The 17,973-nt window shown below is 40.2% G+C and overlaps 1 protein-coding gene across 2 annotated transcripts in view; it reads left to right on the top strand.

The window, feature by feature from the left end:
* Positions 1-17,973, top strand: part of PLGRKT (plasminogen receptor with a C-terminal lysine) — a 43,708-nt gene that overhangs the window by 3,592 nt on the left and 22,143 nt on the right. For both annotated transcript variants that reach the window (XM_069576523.1, XM_069576524.1), the window contains exons 2-3: positions 1,651-1,778; positions 4,194-4,280. In XM_069576523.1, the coding sequence (XP_069432624.1) occupies positions 4,200-4,280 (81 nt within the window). In that variant the 5' untranslated portion in view covers positions 1,651-1,778; positions 4,194-4,199. The remainder of the gene's footprint in view (positions 1-1,650; positions 1,779-4,193; positions 4,281-17,973) is intronic.

The raw sequence follows: 17,973 nt of genomic DNA, 5'->3' as shown, positions 1-17,973 counted from the left end.
TTTGCCTTTCACTTCTCATCTTTCCTCAGCTATTTCTAAGACCTCCTCAGACAACCATTTTGCCTTTTTGCATTTCTTTTTCTTGGGGATGGTCTTCATCACTGCCTCCTGTACAATGTCACAAACCTCTATCCACAGTACTTTAGGCACTCTATCAGATCTAATCCCTTGAACCTATTTTTCACTTCCACTGTATAATCTTAAGGGTTTTGATTTCAGTCATACCTGAATGGTCTTAGTGGTTTTCCCTACTTTCTTCAATTTAAGTCTGAATTTGGCAATAAGGAGTTCATGATCTGAGCCACAGTCAGTTCCCAATCTTCTTTCTGCTGACTGTATAGAGCTTCTCCATCTTTGGCTGCAAAGAATATAATCAGGCTGATTTCGGTATTGACCATCTGGTGATGTCCATGTGTAGAGTCTTCTCTTGTGTTGTTGGAAGAGGGTGTTTGGTATGACCAGTGTGTTCTCTTGGCAAAACTCTGTTAGCCTTTGACTTGCTTCATTTTGTACTCCAAGGCCAAATTTGCCTGTTACTCTAGGTATCTCTTGACTTCCTACTTTTGCATTCCAGTCCCCTATAATGAAAAGGACATCTTTTTTGTACATTAATTCTAGAAGGTCTTGTAGATCTTCATAGAACCATTCAACTTCAGCTTCTTTGGCATTACTGGTTAGGGCATAGACTTGGATTACTGTGATACTGAATGGTTTGCCTTGGAAATGAACAGAGATTATTCTGTTGTTCTTGAGATTGCATACAAGTACTACTGCATTTTGGACTCTCTTGTTTACTATGATGACTACTCCATTTCTTTTCAGGGATTCTTGCCCACAGTAGTAGATATAATGGTCATCTGAGTTAAATTCACCCATTCCAGTCCATTTTAGTTCACTGATTCCTAAAATGTTGATGTTCACTCTTGCCATCTCCTGTTTGACCCCTTCCAATTTGCCTTGATTCATGGACCTAACGTTCCAGGTTCCTATGCAATATTGCTCTTTATACCATCGGACTTAACTTCCATCACCAGTCACTTCCACAACTGGGTGTTATTTTTGCTATGGCTCTGTCTCTTCATTCTTTCTGAAGTTATTTCTCCACTGATCTCCTGTAGCATATGGGGTACCTACTGACCTGGGGAGTTCATCTTTCAGTGTCCTATCTTTTTGGCTTTTCATGCTATTCGTGGGGTTCTCAAGGCAAGAATATTGAAGTGGTTTGCTATTCCCTTTTCCAGTGGACCACCTTTGTCAGAACTCTCCACCATGACCCGTCCATCTTGGGTGGCCCTACACAGCCTGGCTCATAGTTTCATTGAGTTAGACAGGGCTGTGTCCATGAGATCATCACATCAGTCCATGTGTACCTAGTATAGTATAGTACTATATACCTGATCGTGTTAGTTGGATACCTAGGCTAACTCTGTTGGACTTGCAAACATCCTCTTGGAATGGAATCTGTTTGTATGTAGGGGACATACTGTATATATTTTGTGAGTTGGAGAATGAAAGCTGAGAATATTCTGGAAACCTTAAGGAACCTGCCAGACTTTGGAAAATGGCTTTGTTAGGGTTGGAAAAGAGGGGAAGGTTGAGAATACTGAACTCCAGGGCACAGTTCACAAGGTGTGGTGTACTCGTTTTCAGGTGTGGTCTCCTTTGGGAACTACAGGGAAGCTATTCTTCCTGCTTAGCTTCTACCTGTAACCTGTGGGAATATCCCCTGCTATAGCCAAACTACAATCCAGACTGAAGAAGGCAAGGCCAAGAAAGAGGTAAGCCGAAGTCCTAACTTTCCAGATAGTTTCTGTTCCCTAGATGAGGATTGTAACTCCACTTCAGAGGAGAGTCCACCCCCTTATAAATACAAGCACTCTATGGGACCCAACTCTGACATACAGGGTGTGGGTGTGTATGTGTGTGTGTGTAAATAGGATTAGAGGACAGCTATTCTCTTTATAAATGTTTGCTGCATATGTAAAAATTCAATTATCTACTCCTATGTGCAAAAGAAAAATAAGAAATGAAAACTGTTAGAGCTACAGTTTCTCTTGTATCATGCTTTCTGCAACATTTGTGGGAAAGAGACACCCTCAGTTCAGTTCAGTTCAGTTGCTCAGTCGTGTCCGACTCTTTGCGACCCCATGAATCGCAGCACGCCAGGCCTCCCTGTCCATCACCAACTCCCAGAGTTCACTCAGACTCACGTCCATCGAGTCCGTGATGCCATCCAGCCATCTCATCCTCTGTCGTCCCCTTCTCCTCCTGCCCCCAATCCCTCCCAGCATCAGAGTCTTTTCCAATGAGTCAACTCTTCGCATGAGGTGGTCAACATACTGGAGTTTCAGCTTTAGCATCATTCCTTCCAAAGAAATCCCAGGGTTGATCTTCAGAATGGCCTGGTTGGATCTCCCTGCAGTCCAAGGGACTCTCAAGAGTCTTCTCCAACACCACAGTTCAAAAGCATCAATTCTTCGGTGCTCAGCCTTCTTCACAGTCCAATTCTCACATCCATACATGACTCCTGGAAAAACCATAGCCTTGACTAGACGGACCTTAGTCAGCAAAGTAATGTCTCTGCTTTTGAATATGCTGTCTAGAGACACCCTGGGGACTGCCAAAATGGGTAATATATTGCTTCTGCCTTCTGCTCTGCTGTTGGAGACAATGGACATGGGGCTGTGAAAGTGGAGAAAGGAGAGAACTTCTGCTAGCTCTCTCCACCTTACTGGGTGGCTGTGCCTCTGGTCACAGGATGGAGTAGGACAGCAGCTGAGGGATGGGGTGGGTAGGGAAATCTCGGCTTCCCAGGCCTGTTCAGGATTGTGCCTCTCCTCCTCTGGCTCAGCTTCTTATGCCTAACATTGAAGCTGATTCTGGCTTGGAGCCTCCTATAAATCGATGGTCTGTCTCTGGCCAAAATACAGGGAAGCCACTGATGTCTGGCGTGTAATATCCACTACTTGGAGCCCCATTAGCAGGGATAACCCATTATGTCTGATATGAAATGCCCTCCCTCTTCCTTCATCTTCTCACCAGTTAAGCTAGAACCCATGATTTTTTTTTTTTTTTTTTTTTGCTGAGGGTATGGCAAATAGGAGCTCTGCCCAGGGTTCCCACAGAATATTGTGAATCTTGGATAGGAAGCATTAAGAATGACCACTCTGAGCTGAGGTTCACAAAGTGCAATGGCTTACCAAAGAGAATCAGCAACATTGTTGAGGAGGGTAGAGGAGTCATAACTTTCCTGAGCTTTGTAATGTTCTGAAGGCAGAATCAACAATTAACTGAGGTCTTCTGTACCTACCCAGTTGACTTAAGGACAAAATACTGAGTTCTGAGCCATCTAGAATTGCCAGCCCACTTAAGAACTTCTTAAGTAAGATAAATAGGATAGATGATACCAAGTATTCATTTAAAATTTGTGTTTCCCAAGACATTCAAGTATCCTTAGGTTTTCCCCATTTTGAGAACTTTAATAGTAGCTTAAAAGAAAAAAATGAGGCTAGAGGACAATGGCCAATGGATGTTAACAATGGGTGGATGGAAATAGAAAGTGGGTAAGAGAGGGGAAAAGACTGTAGGAAGAGTACTGATAGAGTAACCTTGATACACTTAAAGCATAAATGCAAAGAGCAGAGAAATCAGTGTTCTAGGTGTGCAATGCATCTTCTAAGTCATCCCTCATGAGAAGCAAAAGTTCTGTCATCCAACTATACAGAAGGTAAGAGAGTAGATGGTATTCACCCAGCCCCTCATAAAAAATGAGCGATTCTGTTTGTTTTTGTGTGTTTAGTTCTTCCAGATATACAGTGGGAAGAAAAATCAGGAAACATCAACCTATAGAACAGGAAAAGATTTTGGAAATCACCTAGTTGTTAGCTGTTCTTATATAAGTAAATGATGGCCAGGGGCATTATTCTGTCACTCAAAGGCATTGCTGTACATTCTAAGCAGTTATCTTTTCCTGCTTTATGAAAACTAAAAGCAAGAAAAGACTGCTAGTTAAGTTTGTCCAAGATCAGACAGCTAGTTAGGAGCAAAGACTAGAATCCATAATGTGTTCCAGGTCAGAAAATTTTCTTTTTTTTTTTCAAATTTTGTCTTTAGCTCATGGTAGCCTGAAAAATAGAGCATGTGAGGATGCATGTAAAATACACTGCTTTAAACTTTGCTTTTTTACATTTCAGGTCAAGATGGGGTTTATATTTTCAAAGTCAATGAATGAGAACATGAAAAGCCAACAAGAGTTCATGCTTATGAATTCCCGACTTCAGGTACATTTTTAAAAAAAAAGTTTATGTTGTTACAGTGGTTAAAGTTTCTGTCACATGTATTTCAGCGCTATATTCTCCTTAACCTCACCAAAGATAAAATGCTCTTGGTGCCGTACCCTCAAAGACAAGATGAAATGGACTGCTAATTATCTGGTGAATGGACTTGTTTAAATCTTTAATCTAGATACCTAATGTAAAAATTTCCATAAAGAAGGAAAAGATAACTGCTTACAGAATATATGGCAAACAGAATAATGCCCCTCCTCCACCCCACCAAACGATGTCTGCAACCTAATCCCCTTGTCAGTATGTTATGGCGAAAGGGACTTTACAGTGTGAGTAAGCTGATGAGTTTCTAGGGGGAGATCTTTGATTATCCTGGTTTTTCTTGATGGGTCCAAGGTAATTGTAAAGGTCCTTATAAGGGAAAGAGGGAGGAAGGAGGATCAGAGTCAGAGAGAGAGAGAAATTTGCAGATGCTATGCTGCTGAGTTTGAAGATGGAGTAAAAAGTTCAGGCAGCCTCTAGAAACTGGAAAAGGTAAGGATATAGATTCTCTCCTAGAACCTCCAGAGGGAATGCCATCCCTCCAGTCCATTCTGAACTTCTGACCTCCAGAACTGGAAGGCAATAAATTTGTGTTGTTTCTGAGTTGGGATGATCCCCTAGAGAGGGGAATGGCTGCCCACTCCAATATTCTGGCCTAGAGAATTCCATGGACAGAGGAGCTGGTAGGCTACAATCCACGGGGCTGCAAAGTATCAGACATGACTGAGCAACTTTCACTTTTCAAGCCACTGTTGATAATTTTTTATAGCAACAATAAATTTTAATAGAGTATGAACATTTGACACTGGATTTATACAATGGCTAGATAAAAAGATCAAAGCAAAGTAGAAGATTGTCTAGTTGCCTAATATATGTTATTAAAAAGTATTTTAAAATGTACGTCGGATACATGTATACGTATGGCTGAGTCCCTTTGCCGTTCACCTGGAACTACTGCAACATTGTTAATCAGCTAAACCCCAATACAAAATAAAACAGTTAAAGTTTGAAAAAAAATGTTGTATGTCAAAATCAAGTATTAAAAGTTTGACTGAAGTTATTTTCCTAAGATTTCTAACAAAGATCTCTAGGCCTCTGCGGTCCATTATAGCCTTAGGAGTAGATGGTCCTATTGTGAGACATATAGTGACTGGTTAAAAGTGAGGACTAAAGCAAGGCAGCCTGGGTTTGAATCCCACTTCCACCCTCCTGAATCACTGTGTGGCTTGTGCTCAGTCTCCTAACCTGTAAACTGGAGGTGATAATATAGCCATTGCTGTTGTCATTATTATTATGATAAGAGTTTTCTACGAGATAAAGATTTCTTTGGGGAGAATGGGACTGTTGCAAAGAATGGGCAACTGAACTATTTAACAGAATAAAGTGACCGAGAGGTGACCAAACATTAAGTTTATGAACCAACAGAGTGTGTTACATACTCAGAGAGCCCTTGTCCAAGACCTCTGGAAATCATAGGGCTTGTTACAGAAGTCAGGGTCTGTGAAGGTTTTAGGATTTACCCTACTTGCATGCTAAGAGATTAGCCTATTACTATTCCATTGATGCTGGCAGAACACAGGAGACACCTCTGTGTAACAGAGGCCTTTTTTTTACTCACAGCAGAGTAAGAGGATAAGCATGAGGTTCCTGTCAATTCCCCATGCTTCTCAAGTCTGATGGAGGTGACAAGGATGGGTTCACGTGGGTGCTGTGCACTCAGTGGGTTGTGCCACCCTTGAGGAACACTGGGCTTGGGGAATCTACTGCTTTTCTAGTGAGTGGGGAGCTGGTGGAGTTGAGGTGGGGAGAACTTTATAACTCCTTCCTCAAGGAAAACCTCAAGAAATGGCCTGAACAAACAGCAGTCTGGGCCTTGCATTCTTGGCCTATCTAGAATGTGTAGGGACATTCAGAGCCCATGGTAGATTGCCCCTCAGTGTGACTGACCAGAGCTTTGAGAACAGCCTTGACTTCTGCCCACTATAGCTGGCACTGAGGTCAGACTGGCAGGAGCACTGTCGGCACCATTAGTTTTCAGCTTAGCTGAACCAAAGGTGAACCAGGCCCAGGCATTTAGGACAAACTCAGTGAATCCGAAGGGCCTGTTGAGCCAGTAGCTTTGCTTCAGGTGTCAGAGTAGGGAATAAAGTTTTCCCCAAAGTAGTAGAGTAGTTTCTACTACTTTATGCAAAACTGAGATGACACTAGGGCCAGGCTAGCCACATCCTCAAATTTATTACTTTCATTTGATCAACAAATGGGTGCTTTCCTTGTATTTTCATGTCCTAGTTGATCCACTCAAAAATGGGGATGTCAGACCTGAGATTTACAAATTCTCTAGGGGTTAGGTTTTTAACAGGAGCTCAGTAATAGGCCAATTAACTCTCTCCCTGTTTTCTTTTTTTGAAAGTAAAGAATTGTTTTATTTGGTGGGAATGTTTAGGACTCCAAGTCTGGGAGACAGCATCTTATAGCTCTGAGAAAACTGCTCCAAAGAAGCAGGGGGGAAGTCAGGCTATATACAAGTTTGCAACAAAGGGAGCAAAAGTGCCTCCCTTTTTTGAAAGGAGTATGTTATGGGTTTGGAACTCATCCCATCCCCAAATTCTTATGTTAAAATCCAAACCCCTATTACCTCAGAATGTGATCTTTTTTGGAGATAAGAGTCTCTACAGAGGTAATCTAGTTAAAATGAGGTCATTAGGGTGGTGGCTCTAATCCAGTATGACAGCTATAAAATTTGGACACAAAGACATGCATACAGGGAGAATGTCATGTGACTAGGAAGAGAGTCCTGAAACAGAGCCTTCTTTCACAGCCCTCACAAGGTACCAACCCTGCTAACACCTTAACTTTGGACTTCTAGCCTCCAAAGCTGAGACAGTTTATTTCTGTTGCTGAAGCCACCCGGTTTGTTGTACTTTGCCATGGCAGCCCAGAAAACTAACACAGGATGCATTTGGGTGCCTGTGTCCAGTATGTGGCGCTGCTTGTATTGGGCAGTGGCTTCTGGAGATGGCTGGGATTTTCTCTTTTTGTCTCTATTGAATATATTGTTTCTATTGGACCTCTTGGAAGGGGTCAGAGAATTCCTCAATGGGAGAATGTCCTCTCGTCACTATGAACATTTACAATAAAAGCAAGTAAAACAAAGTACATTATACATTTATATTCAGGGGACACAACTGCAGTTATGTTGAATCAGTCCAGTGTACTTTAATTTCCTTTTCTCACTGCAAACTGCTTAAACCCTATCAGCTGTATTTTGCTCTATGGGAACAAAGACCACAGATTTTAACATAGGTCCTTCAGAGGTTATCATGATAGTTTCAGGAGATTAGGCTATTTCCCAGCTGGGGAAGATAGGGAATACAAATGTGTTTTTTCCCTTTGGTTTCTCTTCCTGGAATTGGCACTGTTTCCTCCCCTGTGCTCTCCTGGCCCCTAGAGAGCTCAGGGGCATCGTTCTTTCAGCCAACACTGGTGCCACTGCTCCGCCCTGCATCCTTAGCACTTTGGACCACCTTGGCACTCAGCACACCCTCCCTGCATGGGACCAAGTAGACATGGTGCCCATATCCAGCAGAGCCATAAACATTCAGTCCCTCCTCTCCCCTCCCTGAAGTTCCCTGGAACACTCACCATCTTCCCTGAAGCAGCTCAAGTTGGAGGAGAGGAGAAGGCAAAGAGCAGCTCAGAGGCAGTCAGCAAGGGTTTGACTTTACTCTCAATTTCAAAGGGCTTCCCACCACTGGACTCCACAAACAAATATCTGATATATTTAGTCTATACAGAGTTCTATATCCTAAAGGCTGACACCACTATTTCAGCTTTATGGAACCCCTGACCCAACAGCCACAGCCACATTGCATGCCTTTTGGCTGGGGAAGGGGGCTTGCTGCCCCACTGATGTCATGATAACATCCTTTCCTTCTCCTACTCCAGAGAAGAATGTGCCACAACCAAAGCACCATCTGGGAGTCTTGTTTGGACCCTACATTTTATTTCTCGGGCTCACTTAACACATAAGACAATGAGAGATCTTTATTCTACCCTCCTACTCCGACCACCACTTGTGCAAAAGCATTTGCTTCCAGATCTCAGGGAACTTTCTGATACCCTCTAACCCAACCAAGGGCGCTTCTCCTGTGTCTTCCAGAACACTATCTCTATCAGCACCTTATCTTTATCCTCAAACTAGCAGGCTCCATGAAAGGTCTGGAATTTTACCCTACTTGCAAGTTAACAAGTTAGCCTGCTGTTGTTTCACAGATGCTAGCAGAAGCCTTGGTCCCAGCACAGCAGGTAGCATGAGCATAGTGTTGCTGCTAGTCTTCTCTGCGCTCCATGGAAGCCCCATGAAGGTGGGCCTGGTTGGATGTTGAGGTGGATGCATGGGTTTGTGACATAGGTGAAGAACAGTGAGCTTGTAGAATCTATCACCTTTATCATGAATGGTGAGCAAGGCTGCTTTCTGACTGGGAAGAGATGTTGCTTCATCCCTCAAAGTTGGTCACTGCAAACACAACCCTGACAAATGGCCTGGTTGAAGAGCAGGGCCTGTATCCTTGACCTACTCAGCAAGAATGCTCAGGTCAACAGCAGATTGATTTCTTCCAACACATGTGTTGGTTAGGATGATAGTTTTTCCTTGTTGACCAGGATATACTTTACTATTTTATTTTTCATTTTATGGAGAATGACAAAAAATAGTATAGATCAACACAGTTGAAGCAGCCTTCCAAAACTGATGAAAACTGCCTGAGTTTTCATCCTAACTGGGGCGGCCAAGGGAGAGGCATACTCATCTGTAGCAGTTTGGGAAGATCGTCTTGGTCCTTAAATGCTTCACATTTAAAGGAATTGTACATCTAGCCTCATTTTAGGGCTTGGAGCTATTTCTTTTTAAATAAGAAACATAATGGCATATTTTATATATATGCTATGCTATGCTGTGCTAAGTCACTTCAGTCGTGTCCAACTCTGTGCGACTCCATAGACAGCAGCCCACCAGGCTCCCCCGTCCCTGGGATTCTCCAGGCAAGAACACTGGAGTGGGTTGCCATTTCCTTCTCCAATGCATGAAAGTGAAAAGTAAAAGTGAAGTCGTTCAGTTGTGTCTGACCCTCAGCGACCCCATGGACTGACTGCAGCCTACCAGGGTCCTCTGTCCATGGGATTCTCCAGGCAAGAGTACTAGAGTGGGGTGCCATTGCCTTCTCTGATTTTATATATATATGAGAATATATTTGTAAATTATGAAGCATAATAAAATGAACATGGATGAGTCCATGACTAAATTGAATAATTATATTATCACAATACCCCTGAAGCTACCTATGGGTCCTTCCCTACATGCTGAATGAACCCAGACAGCTAAAGCTAGACTGGAATGTCCCAGAGTTCCTAAAACTAAGCATGGCTCTGAAAATGGAAGAAATGGGTCCCTAGGGTGGGAGATGACATGTAAATTCTTCAAAGGTGAGGTTTCAGTTCAGTTCAGTCGCTCAGTCGTGTCCAACTCTTTGCAACCCCATGAACTACAGCACGCCAGGCCTCCCTGTCCATCACCATCTCCCAGAGTTCACTCAGACTCACGTCCATCGAGTCCATGATGCCATCCAGCCATCTCATCCTCTGTCGTCCCCTTCTCCTCCTGTCCCCAATCTCTCCCAGCATCAGAGTCTTTTCCAATGAGTCAACTCTTCACATGAGGTGGCCAAAGTACTGGAGTTTCAGCTTTAGCATCATTCCTTCCAAAGAAATCCCAGGGTTGATCTCCTTCAGAATGGACTGGTTGGATCTCCTTGCTGTCCAAGGGACTCTCAAGAGTCTTCCCCAACACCACAGTTCAAAAGCATCAATTCTTCGGTGCTTAGCCTTCTTCACAGTCCAACTCTCACATCCATACATGACCACAGGAAAAACCATAGCCTTGACTAGGCGGACCTTAGTCAGCAAAGTAATGTCTCTGCTTTTGAATATACTATCTAGGTTGGTCATAACTTTCCTTCCAAGGAGTAAGCGTCTTTTAATTTGATGGCTGCAGTCACCATCTGCAGTGATTTTGGAGCCCCCCAAAATACAGTCTGACACTGTTTCTGCTGTTTCCCCATCTATTTCCCATGAAGGGATGGAACCAGATGCCATGATCTTCGTTTTCTGAATGTTGAGCTTTCAGCCAACTTTTTCACTCTCCTCTTTCACTTTCATCAAGAGGCTTTTTAGCTCCTCTTCACTTTCTGCCATAAGGTGAGGTTTAAGAAACCCCAATTAAAACACTTGGCCTACTAATATCTCTAGTCTGTGATGGTATGTCTCTTGGCTCTTTTCCTATTTAATGGCACTTCAATTAAAAAGGAGAAATAGAAGAAATAAAGCAACACATTTATTTAAAAGAAGTCTGATAACTAGAATCGGTTTCCCAGTGGGTTTTTTTTAAGTTCTACTTTTTTGGTAAAAAAAAAAAGATAAATCATAACTTGATAATTCTACATTATTGGTGTTTTTCTTTCAGAAGAAAGGACCAGAATTAGAGATTCAGCTACATCTTATACCACTGTCCAGGTTCCCAAATCTGGCTGTATTCAGATTCAGATTCAATTCAGGGGGTCTTTTGAATGTACAAGTCCCATCCCAGACCAATCAGATCTCTCATGGCCAGGCATGTAGTTGTATTAAGCTCTTCAAGGGACAATAATCCACAGCCTGGGTTGAGAACTTTTGCTCTTTCCTTTTGCTACATAACTGTAATTGGTGATTGGCAGTGACAATATAGCATACATTGGCAATAAAGCCAAATAAGTTTTCAGTTTAAGTAAGTTAATCATTAAGTTAAATCAATCATTGGAGTCTGGTTAATAAAAATTTATAAAAGGCTTCAGATCAAAAAGGTTTCTCTTTTGTTTACAAATTGGTTGCAGTTGAGCTGAGGAGAATTCACACTACTCAATTTAATGTTTTCAGATCATCAGCAAAAGTCAGTTTCTCACTACTTTGTCTAGCCTCTGTTACTGCAGATAGTGAATGGATGGCTGTACTCAGCCAAGTATCTCAGGTAAAAATGAATACGTTCTTAAAAATGCCAATAGATGGCACACCTAAATCAATTATATATGACCTAGTGTTAGTTGCTCAGTCGTGTCCAACTCTTTGTGACCCTGTGGACCATAGTCCACCAGACTCTTCTATCCATGGAATTCTCCAGGCAAGAATACTGGAGTGGGTTGCCATTTCCTTTTCCAGGGGATCTTCCCAACGCAGGGATCGAACCCGGGTCTCCCACATTGCAGGCGGCTCTTTACCATCTGAGCCACCAGGGAAGCCCATAATATATGATCTAAGTGGCCAGAAAAGCATTTTGGTATTTTAAAAATAGGATAGAAACTACAAGGACACAAAGCAGAAAAAAAGGAAGGAAGAAAAGATTCCATGGGTCCTTGCTGTTCTGCAGTGTTTTTGTAGTTAAAGCAGTCATGGTCCATGTAAAGATTAGAGGGCAGTTTATTAATTGTTCACTGAGAGCAGGCAACAAACTAATGACAAAAAAATTACACAAGAGCCAGCCTTTGACCTGTAAGCAAAGGCTGTATACACCTGTATAGCATTTGGTGTTAAGAAAATAAGGTATAGTTACAAAGCAAAAATATAGTTATTTAACATATATGAAATTATGTGTTACATGCTAAGCAGGATTCAGACATGTAAAAGGTACAGGCTCTATATTCAAGGAACGTCTCATCTTATTTGGTGGGAAGATGGTGAGGTATGCTGCAAATAACCAGATATTTGTGGTATGAATGTGGCAGGCAGAATAAAGACCCTGTAAAGATGTCTACACCCTAATCCCTGAAGCCTATGAATATATTACTTTATATGGCAAATGGACTATTGCAGATGTGACTCAGGGAGTAGACTTTGAGGTGAGAAAATTGTCCTGGATTATCAATGTGGACCCAATCTAAACCCACAGATTCTTAAAAGTAGAGAGTTAAGTGGAGAAGGCAATGGCACCCCACTCCAGTACTCTTGCCTGGAAAATCCCATGGACGGAGGAGCCTGGTAGGCTGCAGTCCATGGGGTTGCGAAGTCAGACACAACTAAGCGACTTCACTTAGACTTTTCACTTTCATGCATTGGAGAAGGAAATGGCAACCCACTCCAGTATTCTTGCCTAGAGAACCCCAGGGATGGGGGAGCCTGGTGGGCTGCCATCTATGGGGTTGCACAGAGTCGGACACGACTGAAGCGACTTAGCAGCAGCAGCAGCAGCAGAGAGTTAAAGACCAAAGAGTCAGAGTGATGTAATGTTTTTGGCTTTGAAGATGGAGGAAGGCACCCCCAGACAAGGAATGCAGGTTGCCTCTAGAAGCTGAGAAATGCTAGTGACAGATTCTCCTCTACACTCTCCAGAAAGGAACACAGCCCTGCAGACATTATGATTTTAGCCCATTCAGACCTGTGTTGGACTGCCAGTGTTCACAAGTAAAGATAATAATCTGTACTGTTTTAAGCCATGGTTGTAATTTGTCTATACAGTGGTATATGCTAGAGTAATTTTTACAATGTGAAATACAGTGTAGACTCAGTAAATGCTTCTTCAAATGTATAAAAGTTAAAACAGCAAATAAGAGCAAATAGCTTATGAGAAATTGAAATTGCTTAAATCCTTGTAACTCCCAATATCTATAATTCTTATGCCCTCCATCTTCTTTATTTATTTATTTACTTATTTTGGAGGTGAAAGCTGTACCAACATCTTAGACTAAGAAGGGCTTGATGTTCTAAGGAAAGCAAGAAAGTACAGTGTTTCCTTTGTAGAGAGTCCTGTGGTGACAAGGAACGCAAAATGTAGAGCAGGTACTGAAGAGGAGAAGAAAGCAGCCCACTCCATCTATAGCAAAAGGATAACCAAGTGGGAACTGGCTCAAGACTTAGAAGTGTCAGGGGACTTAACCAAGAAGTAGCTTGGAATAAGAGAAAGTATGATTAACACAAGTTCACCCCCAGTGGGAGCTATAAGGAAGGATACAGCAGCTTGATTCTACTGCCTTCATTCACAACTGTCTTCAACTTATTCCTCTGAAACTCATTTCTGCCATGTCCCCATCCTGGCTACCTGCTCTTAACCTCCCTCTTCTGAGATTCTTTTTTTTAAATTGCAGTAAAACACACACAATATAAAATTCACCATTTTAAAGTGTGCAATTCAGTGATGTTTAGTACATTCACAGTGTTGTACAACTATCACTACTACTTGATTCCATTACATTTCCCTCACCCCAAAAGGAAGCCCCATACCCATTAAGCAATCACTCCTCATTCTCCCATCCTTTCAGACCCTGGCAACCACTAATCTGCTCTCTGTCCTGATGGATTTCCCTGTTCTGGGCATTTCATGTATGTGGAATTATATAATATGTAGTCTTCTGTGTCAGGCTTATTTCAATTAGTGTAATCTTTTCAAGGTTTATCTGTGTTGTGTAATGAATCAGTAGTTCACTCCTATTCATTCCGTTGTGTAAATATACAACATTTTGTTTATCCACTGGTTTAAAGACAGTAATATTTTTTCCCCTTTGGCTATTGTGAATAGTGCTGCTTATAGAAATACTTGTACACATTTTTGTTTGAATACCTACTTTTCAATTCCTTTGAGTATATATATCAGGAGTAGAATTGCTCAGTCATGTATCAATTTTATGTTTAATTTATCCCAGAACCACTAATGTTTCCCACAGTGGCTTTACTATTTCACATTCCTATAACAATGTATCATGATTACCATTTCTCCACATCCTCACCAATACATGTTATTTTCCCTTAATAAAAAATTCTAGCCATTCTGAGTGGGTTTACAGTGGTATCTTATTGTACTTTTGAATTTCCATAATGAGTAATAATACCATTAAGTATTATTCATGTGCTTATTGGCCATTTGTATATCATCTCTGGAGAAATATCTTTTTTAGTTCTTTGCTCATTTCCAAATTGGATTGTTTGTCTTTTTCTTGTTGAGTTGTAAGAGTTCCTTATTTATTTGGATACTCAATCCTTATCAGATATAAGATTTGCAAATATTTTCTCCCATTCTATGGGTTCTTTCTATTCTTGACAGTGTTCTTTGATACATACAAGTTTTAAATTTCAGTGAAGTCCAATTTATTTTTTCTTTTGTTGCTTATGATTTTGGTATCATAATCTGAGAAAGTGTTGCCAAATCCAAGATCATTAAGATTTGCACCTGTGTTTTCTTCTAAGAGTTTTATAGTTTCAACTTTTATATTTATGTTTTTGTTCCATTTGGAGTTCAGTTTTTGTATATAGTATGAAGTAAGAGTCCATTTTCATTCTTTTGAATGTGAATATCCAGTTATCTGAGTATAAGGTTTATTCTTTATAAGCATGAAGTTAAATACTGAGCAGTAAAGATTAGGAATTTCATAGTTAGGTCTGTTACTGGCTCAGATGAAGAAGTTATTAACCTGGGCCCAGGCCCTCTGAAATGAGCATCTTGACCTGTTAGTGATCTTCAAGTGCCTGAACTGCAAGACAGTGGTAAGCTGCTAGTGTCTTTTTTACTAAAGGTGGAATGAAGGGAAATAAGTTAACTATACTATGAAGGATTGGGTATAAATGCAAAGAATATACCTAATGGATTTCCTAACTTTTAAAGAAACTTCTAAAAATGTTCAGCAAGTCTTCAAGTGTGGGACAAGATATTAATTTGTCTGAAATCCCTTAGAGGAGTTAATGAAAACACTAAGAATTCCTGTATATCGTCTATGTTGAGAAATGAAAGGAAAATAATTACTGAAAGTCATTGGTACCATAGACATGACCTGCTACAAAGGTAAACAAATAACAAAGAAGGGTCAGACTGCCAAGTTGATCCTTTGCTGCCTAGCTCTTCCAGGCTGGCTCCAAGACCCTTCCTGCACTCAAACTCTCTAAGGGGAACACTGGTTTTAGGTTTGTTCACAATCTTAAATGAGACCAATGAATCTAGTTATAGAGGATCAGGAAGCTTTTCCTCTTAGTTTCCTCCCTCATCTGTAATTCTGTTTTCATAAATCTAGTCAGAGTGAATTTTATTTTTAGTTCTTCATTGCTTGAGCAAGCAGGGAGTATTTATTAACTCTTATTTATTTATCTAATTTATTTATTAACTCAATTCATTAAGTATATTCTTATTTATTAACTCATTTACTGAATGTCCAGTATATGCAGAGTTTTGGGCCCAAAACTATTGATTAACATATGATCCTATGGCTTTAATAATTATTTTTGCTTTCCTCTAAAATCTTCATAATACATACAATGTATACACACCCAGACTTATCCCATTTATCTCAGAAATAATGTAAGGTAGGCTTGCTGTTAAAATCTTTAGACTTCTCATATGTGTCTTGTTCCTATATCATTTTCCTCCTTAAAATATGGGGCAACAGGGGGAGAAGGATTTTAGAGAGAAAAAATAACCCTATAAACATCCTTAATATAAGAGGGAAAGCTAAAATATCATTATTCTTGAATAAAGTTACTGAAATGCAGAATTAGAGTGAATCCAGATTTTAAGAAATGTTTTAGCTTAAGATAATATATTTGTAGAAAAGTTGCTAAACCATCAATAGGAGAGAGTTTACGTATACCCTTTGTTCAGCTTTCTTCAATACTAACAATTTATAAAATCATAGTACAGTGACCAAAACCAGCAAATTAACATCAGTACAACACTGTTGACTAAATTACTGATCTTTTGAAATTTCACCGGGTTTTCTCCTCATATTCCTTTTGTGTTTCAGGGATCCCAGATCTCATATTGCATTTGACTGCTGTTTCCTGTTAGTCTCCTTTGCTCTGTGACAGTTTCTGATTCTTTCCTTTGCTTCCATGATAAGTACTTTTTGTATAAGTACTGGTTATTTAGTATAATTTCTCTCACTTTGGGTTTTTCCAGCTTTTTCTCAAGACCAGATTGAGTTTGTGCGCTTTTTACACCTTATTCTTACACCACAGAATGCTGTTATGTCTTTCTCATTGCATCTTATCAGAGAATACTGTTGGTAGGTCTTATTACTAGTAATGTTAAACTTTGGTCACTTGGTTAAGGGAAAGTTACTATTTTTTCTTATTGATAAATATCTTTGAAGAGATATGTTGAGAGTCTGTTACTGTCTTGCTTCTCCTCAAACTTTTGCCTACTGCTTTTAGCATCCATTGGTGGGATCTTACGTGGAAAAATGATTACTGTGGTGTTTGCCTAATGGTAACTTTTTATTTCCTTCATTCCATTTATATTTGTTCACTGGAAAAGCTATTCCATCTCCATGTATTTATTCACTTATTATACCAATATGGTTGTATGGACATATTATTCTATGGGCTATAATTTAGTACCATGATTATTTATTTTATGGCTGAAGTTATTTTGACTATTGGGAATTCCTTCCAGTTGATTCCTATGTCCCTTTGGCATATCCCATCATTTTTTGCTCATTATCTGTGATCATAAGTTAGTTCATATATATTGCTCCTGTCCCAGGCCTGGAATTAATCATTCGTTCAAAGAGTCCTGGTTTTTAGAAAATGGTGTTTAGAAACCAAGATCTGGGCTCTAAGTGTGCTTACTGCTATGGCCATTATTTCTAGATCCTTTCAGCAAAGACATGTATTTATATACCAACCCATGGATATACACAGACTTATACATAGAAGTATTTCATATTCTAAACCATGAGTTCATCCTGATGCATCTAATTCCAGTGCATTATGATGTTTCATTCTGGCCTTTCCTTTTTCTTTATATTTAAGTTTTTTTCCCAAACAGTGAAAAACCTGGCTCTCATTTTCTACAATGTATTCACTTCAATCCTAGTGGAAACATGAAATATTTACAGGATTGCCAATACGTATCCTGATGAGAAACAGGTTCACTAACCAGAGAACATTATTTGCATGTTCTTTTCCCTTTTACACTGTTAAGTCAAGGTACTCTTTTCCTGTAAATTAGATTAGTTCTTCCTAGGCTCCTTCAGGGTGATTATTTTATTTGCAATACAGTTATATTTTGTATTCTCTCCATATCCAGGTTGAGTTTAGTTACAGGGTACGGGAGTATATGAGACAAAACATTCTAATAATTAAAGCTATACAAAAGCTATACACTCAAAGAAGCATCCCTCCGTCCTCATCCTTGCTAACCTATGCCTAATATCCTCTTTATACATCCTTTCCCATGCTGTCTCTGTAAGTGTCTGATCTCCTAGTCTTCGGTTTACCCTTCCTGCATCTTCTGCACAATAGACTGAGAGACGTGTATTTTCCTATGTCCCCTTCTTTTTTACATGAAGGGTAGCATACTACTGATACCCTTTAGTACCTTGCTTTTTTCATTTAACAGTTTATCATGGGGATCATTCCAGTCAGTTCATAGAGCTGTTCCTCATTTCTAACAGCTGCATAATGCTCCATTGTGTGGATATATTATAATTTATTCATATTATGTTTGGGCACTGTATTAGTTTCCTATTAGTATGACAAATTTTCAAGACACAAAATAATCTTACAGTTCTGGAAGCCAGAAGTTTGAAATGGGTCTCATTGGAAGAAAATTAAGCTGTCAGCCGAGCTGCATTCCTTCTGG

This window comes from Ovis canadensis, chromosome 2, assembly GCF_042477335.2.
Source record: "Ovis canadensis isolate MfBH-ARS-UI-01 breed Bighorn chromosome 2, ARS-UI_OviCan_v2, whole genome shotgun sequence".
NCBI classification, from domain to species: Eukaryota; Metazoa; Chordata; class Mammalia; order Artiodactyla; family Bovidae; genus Ovis; species Ovis canadensis.
This window is presented reverse-complemented; position numbering and strand designations above follow the sequence as displayed.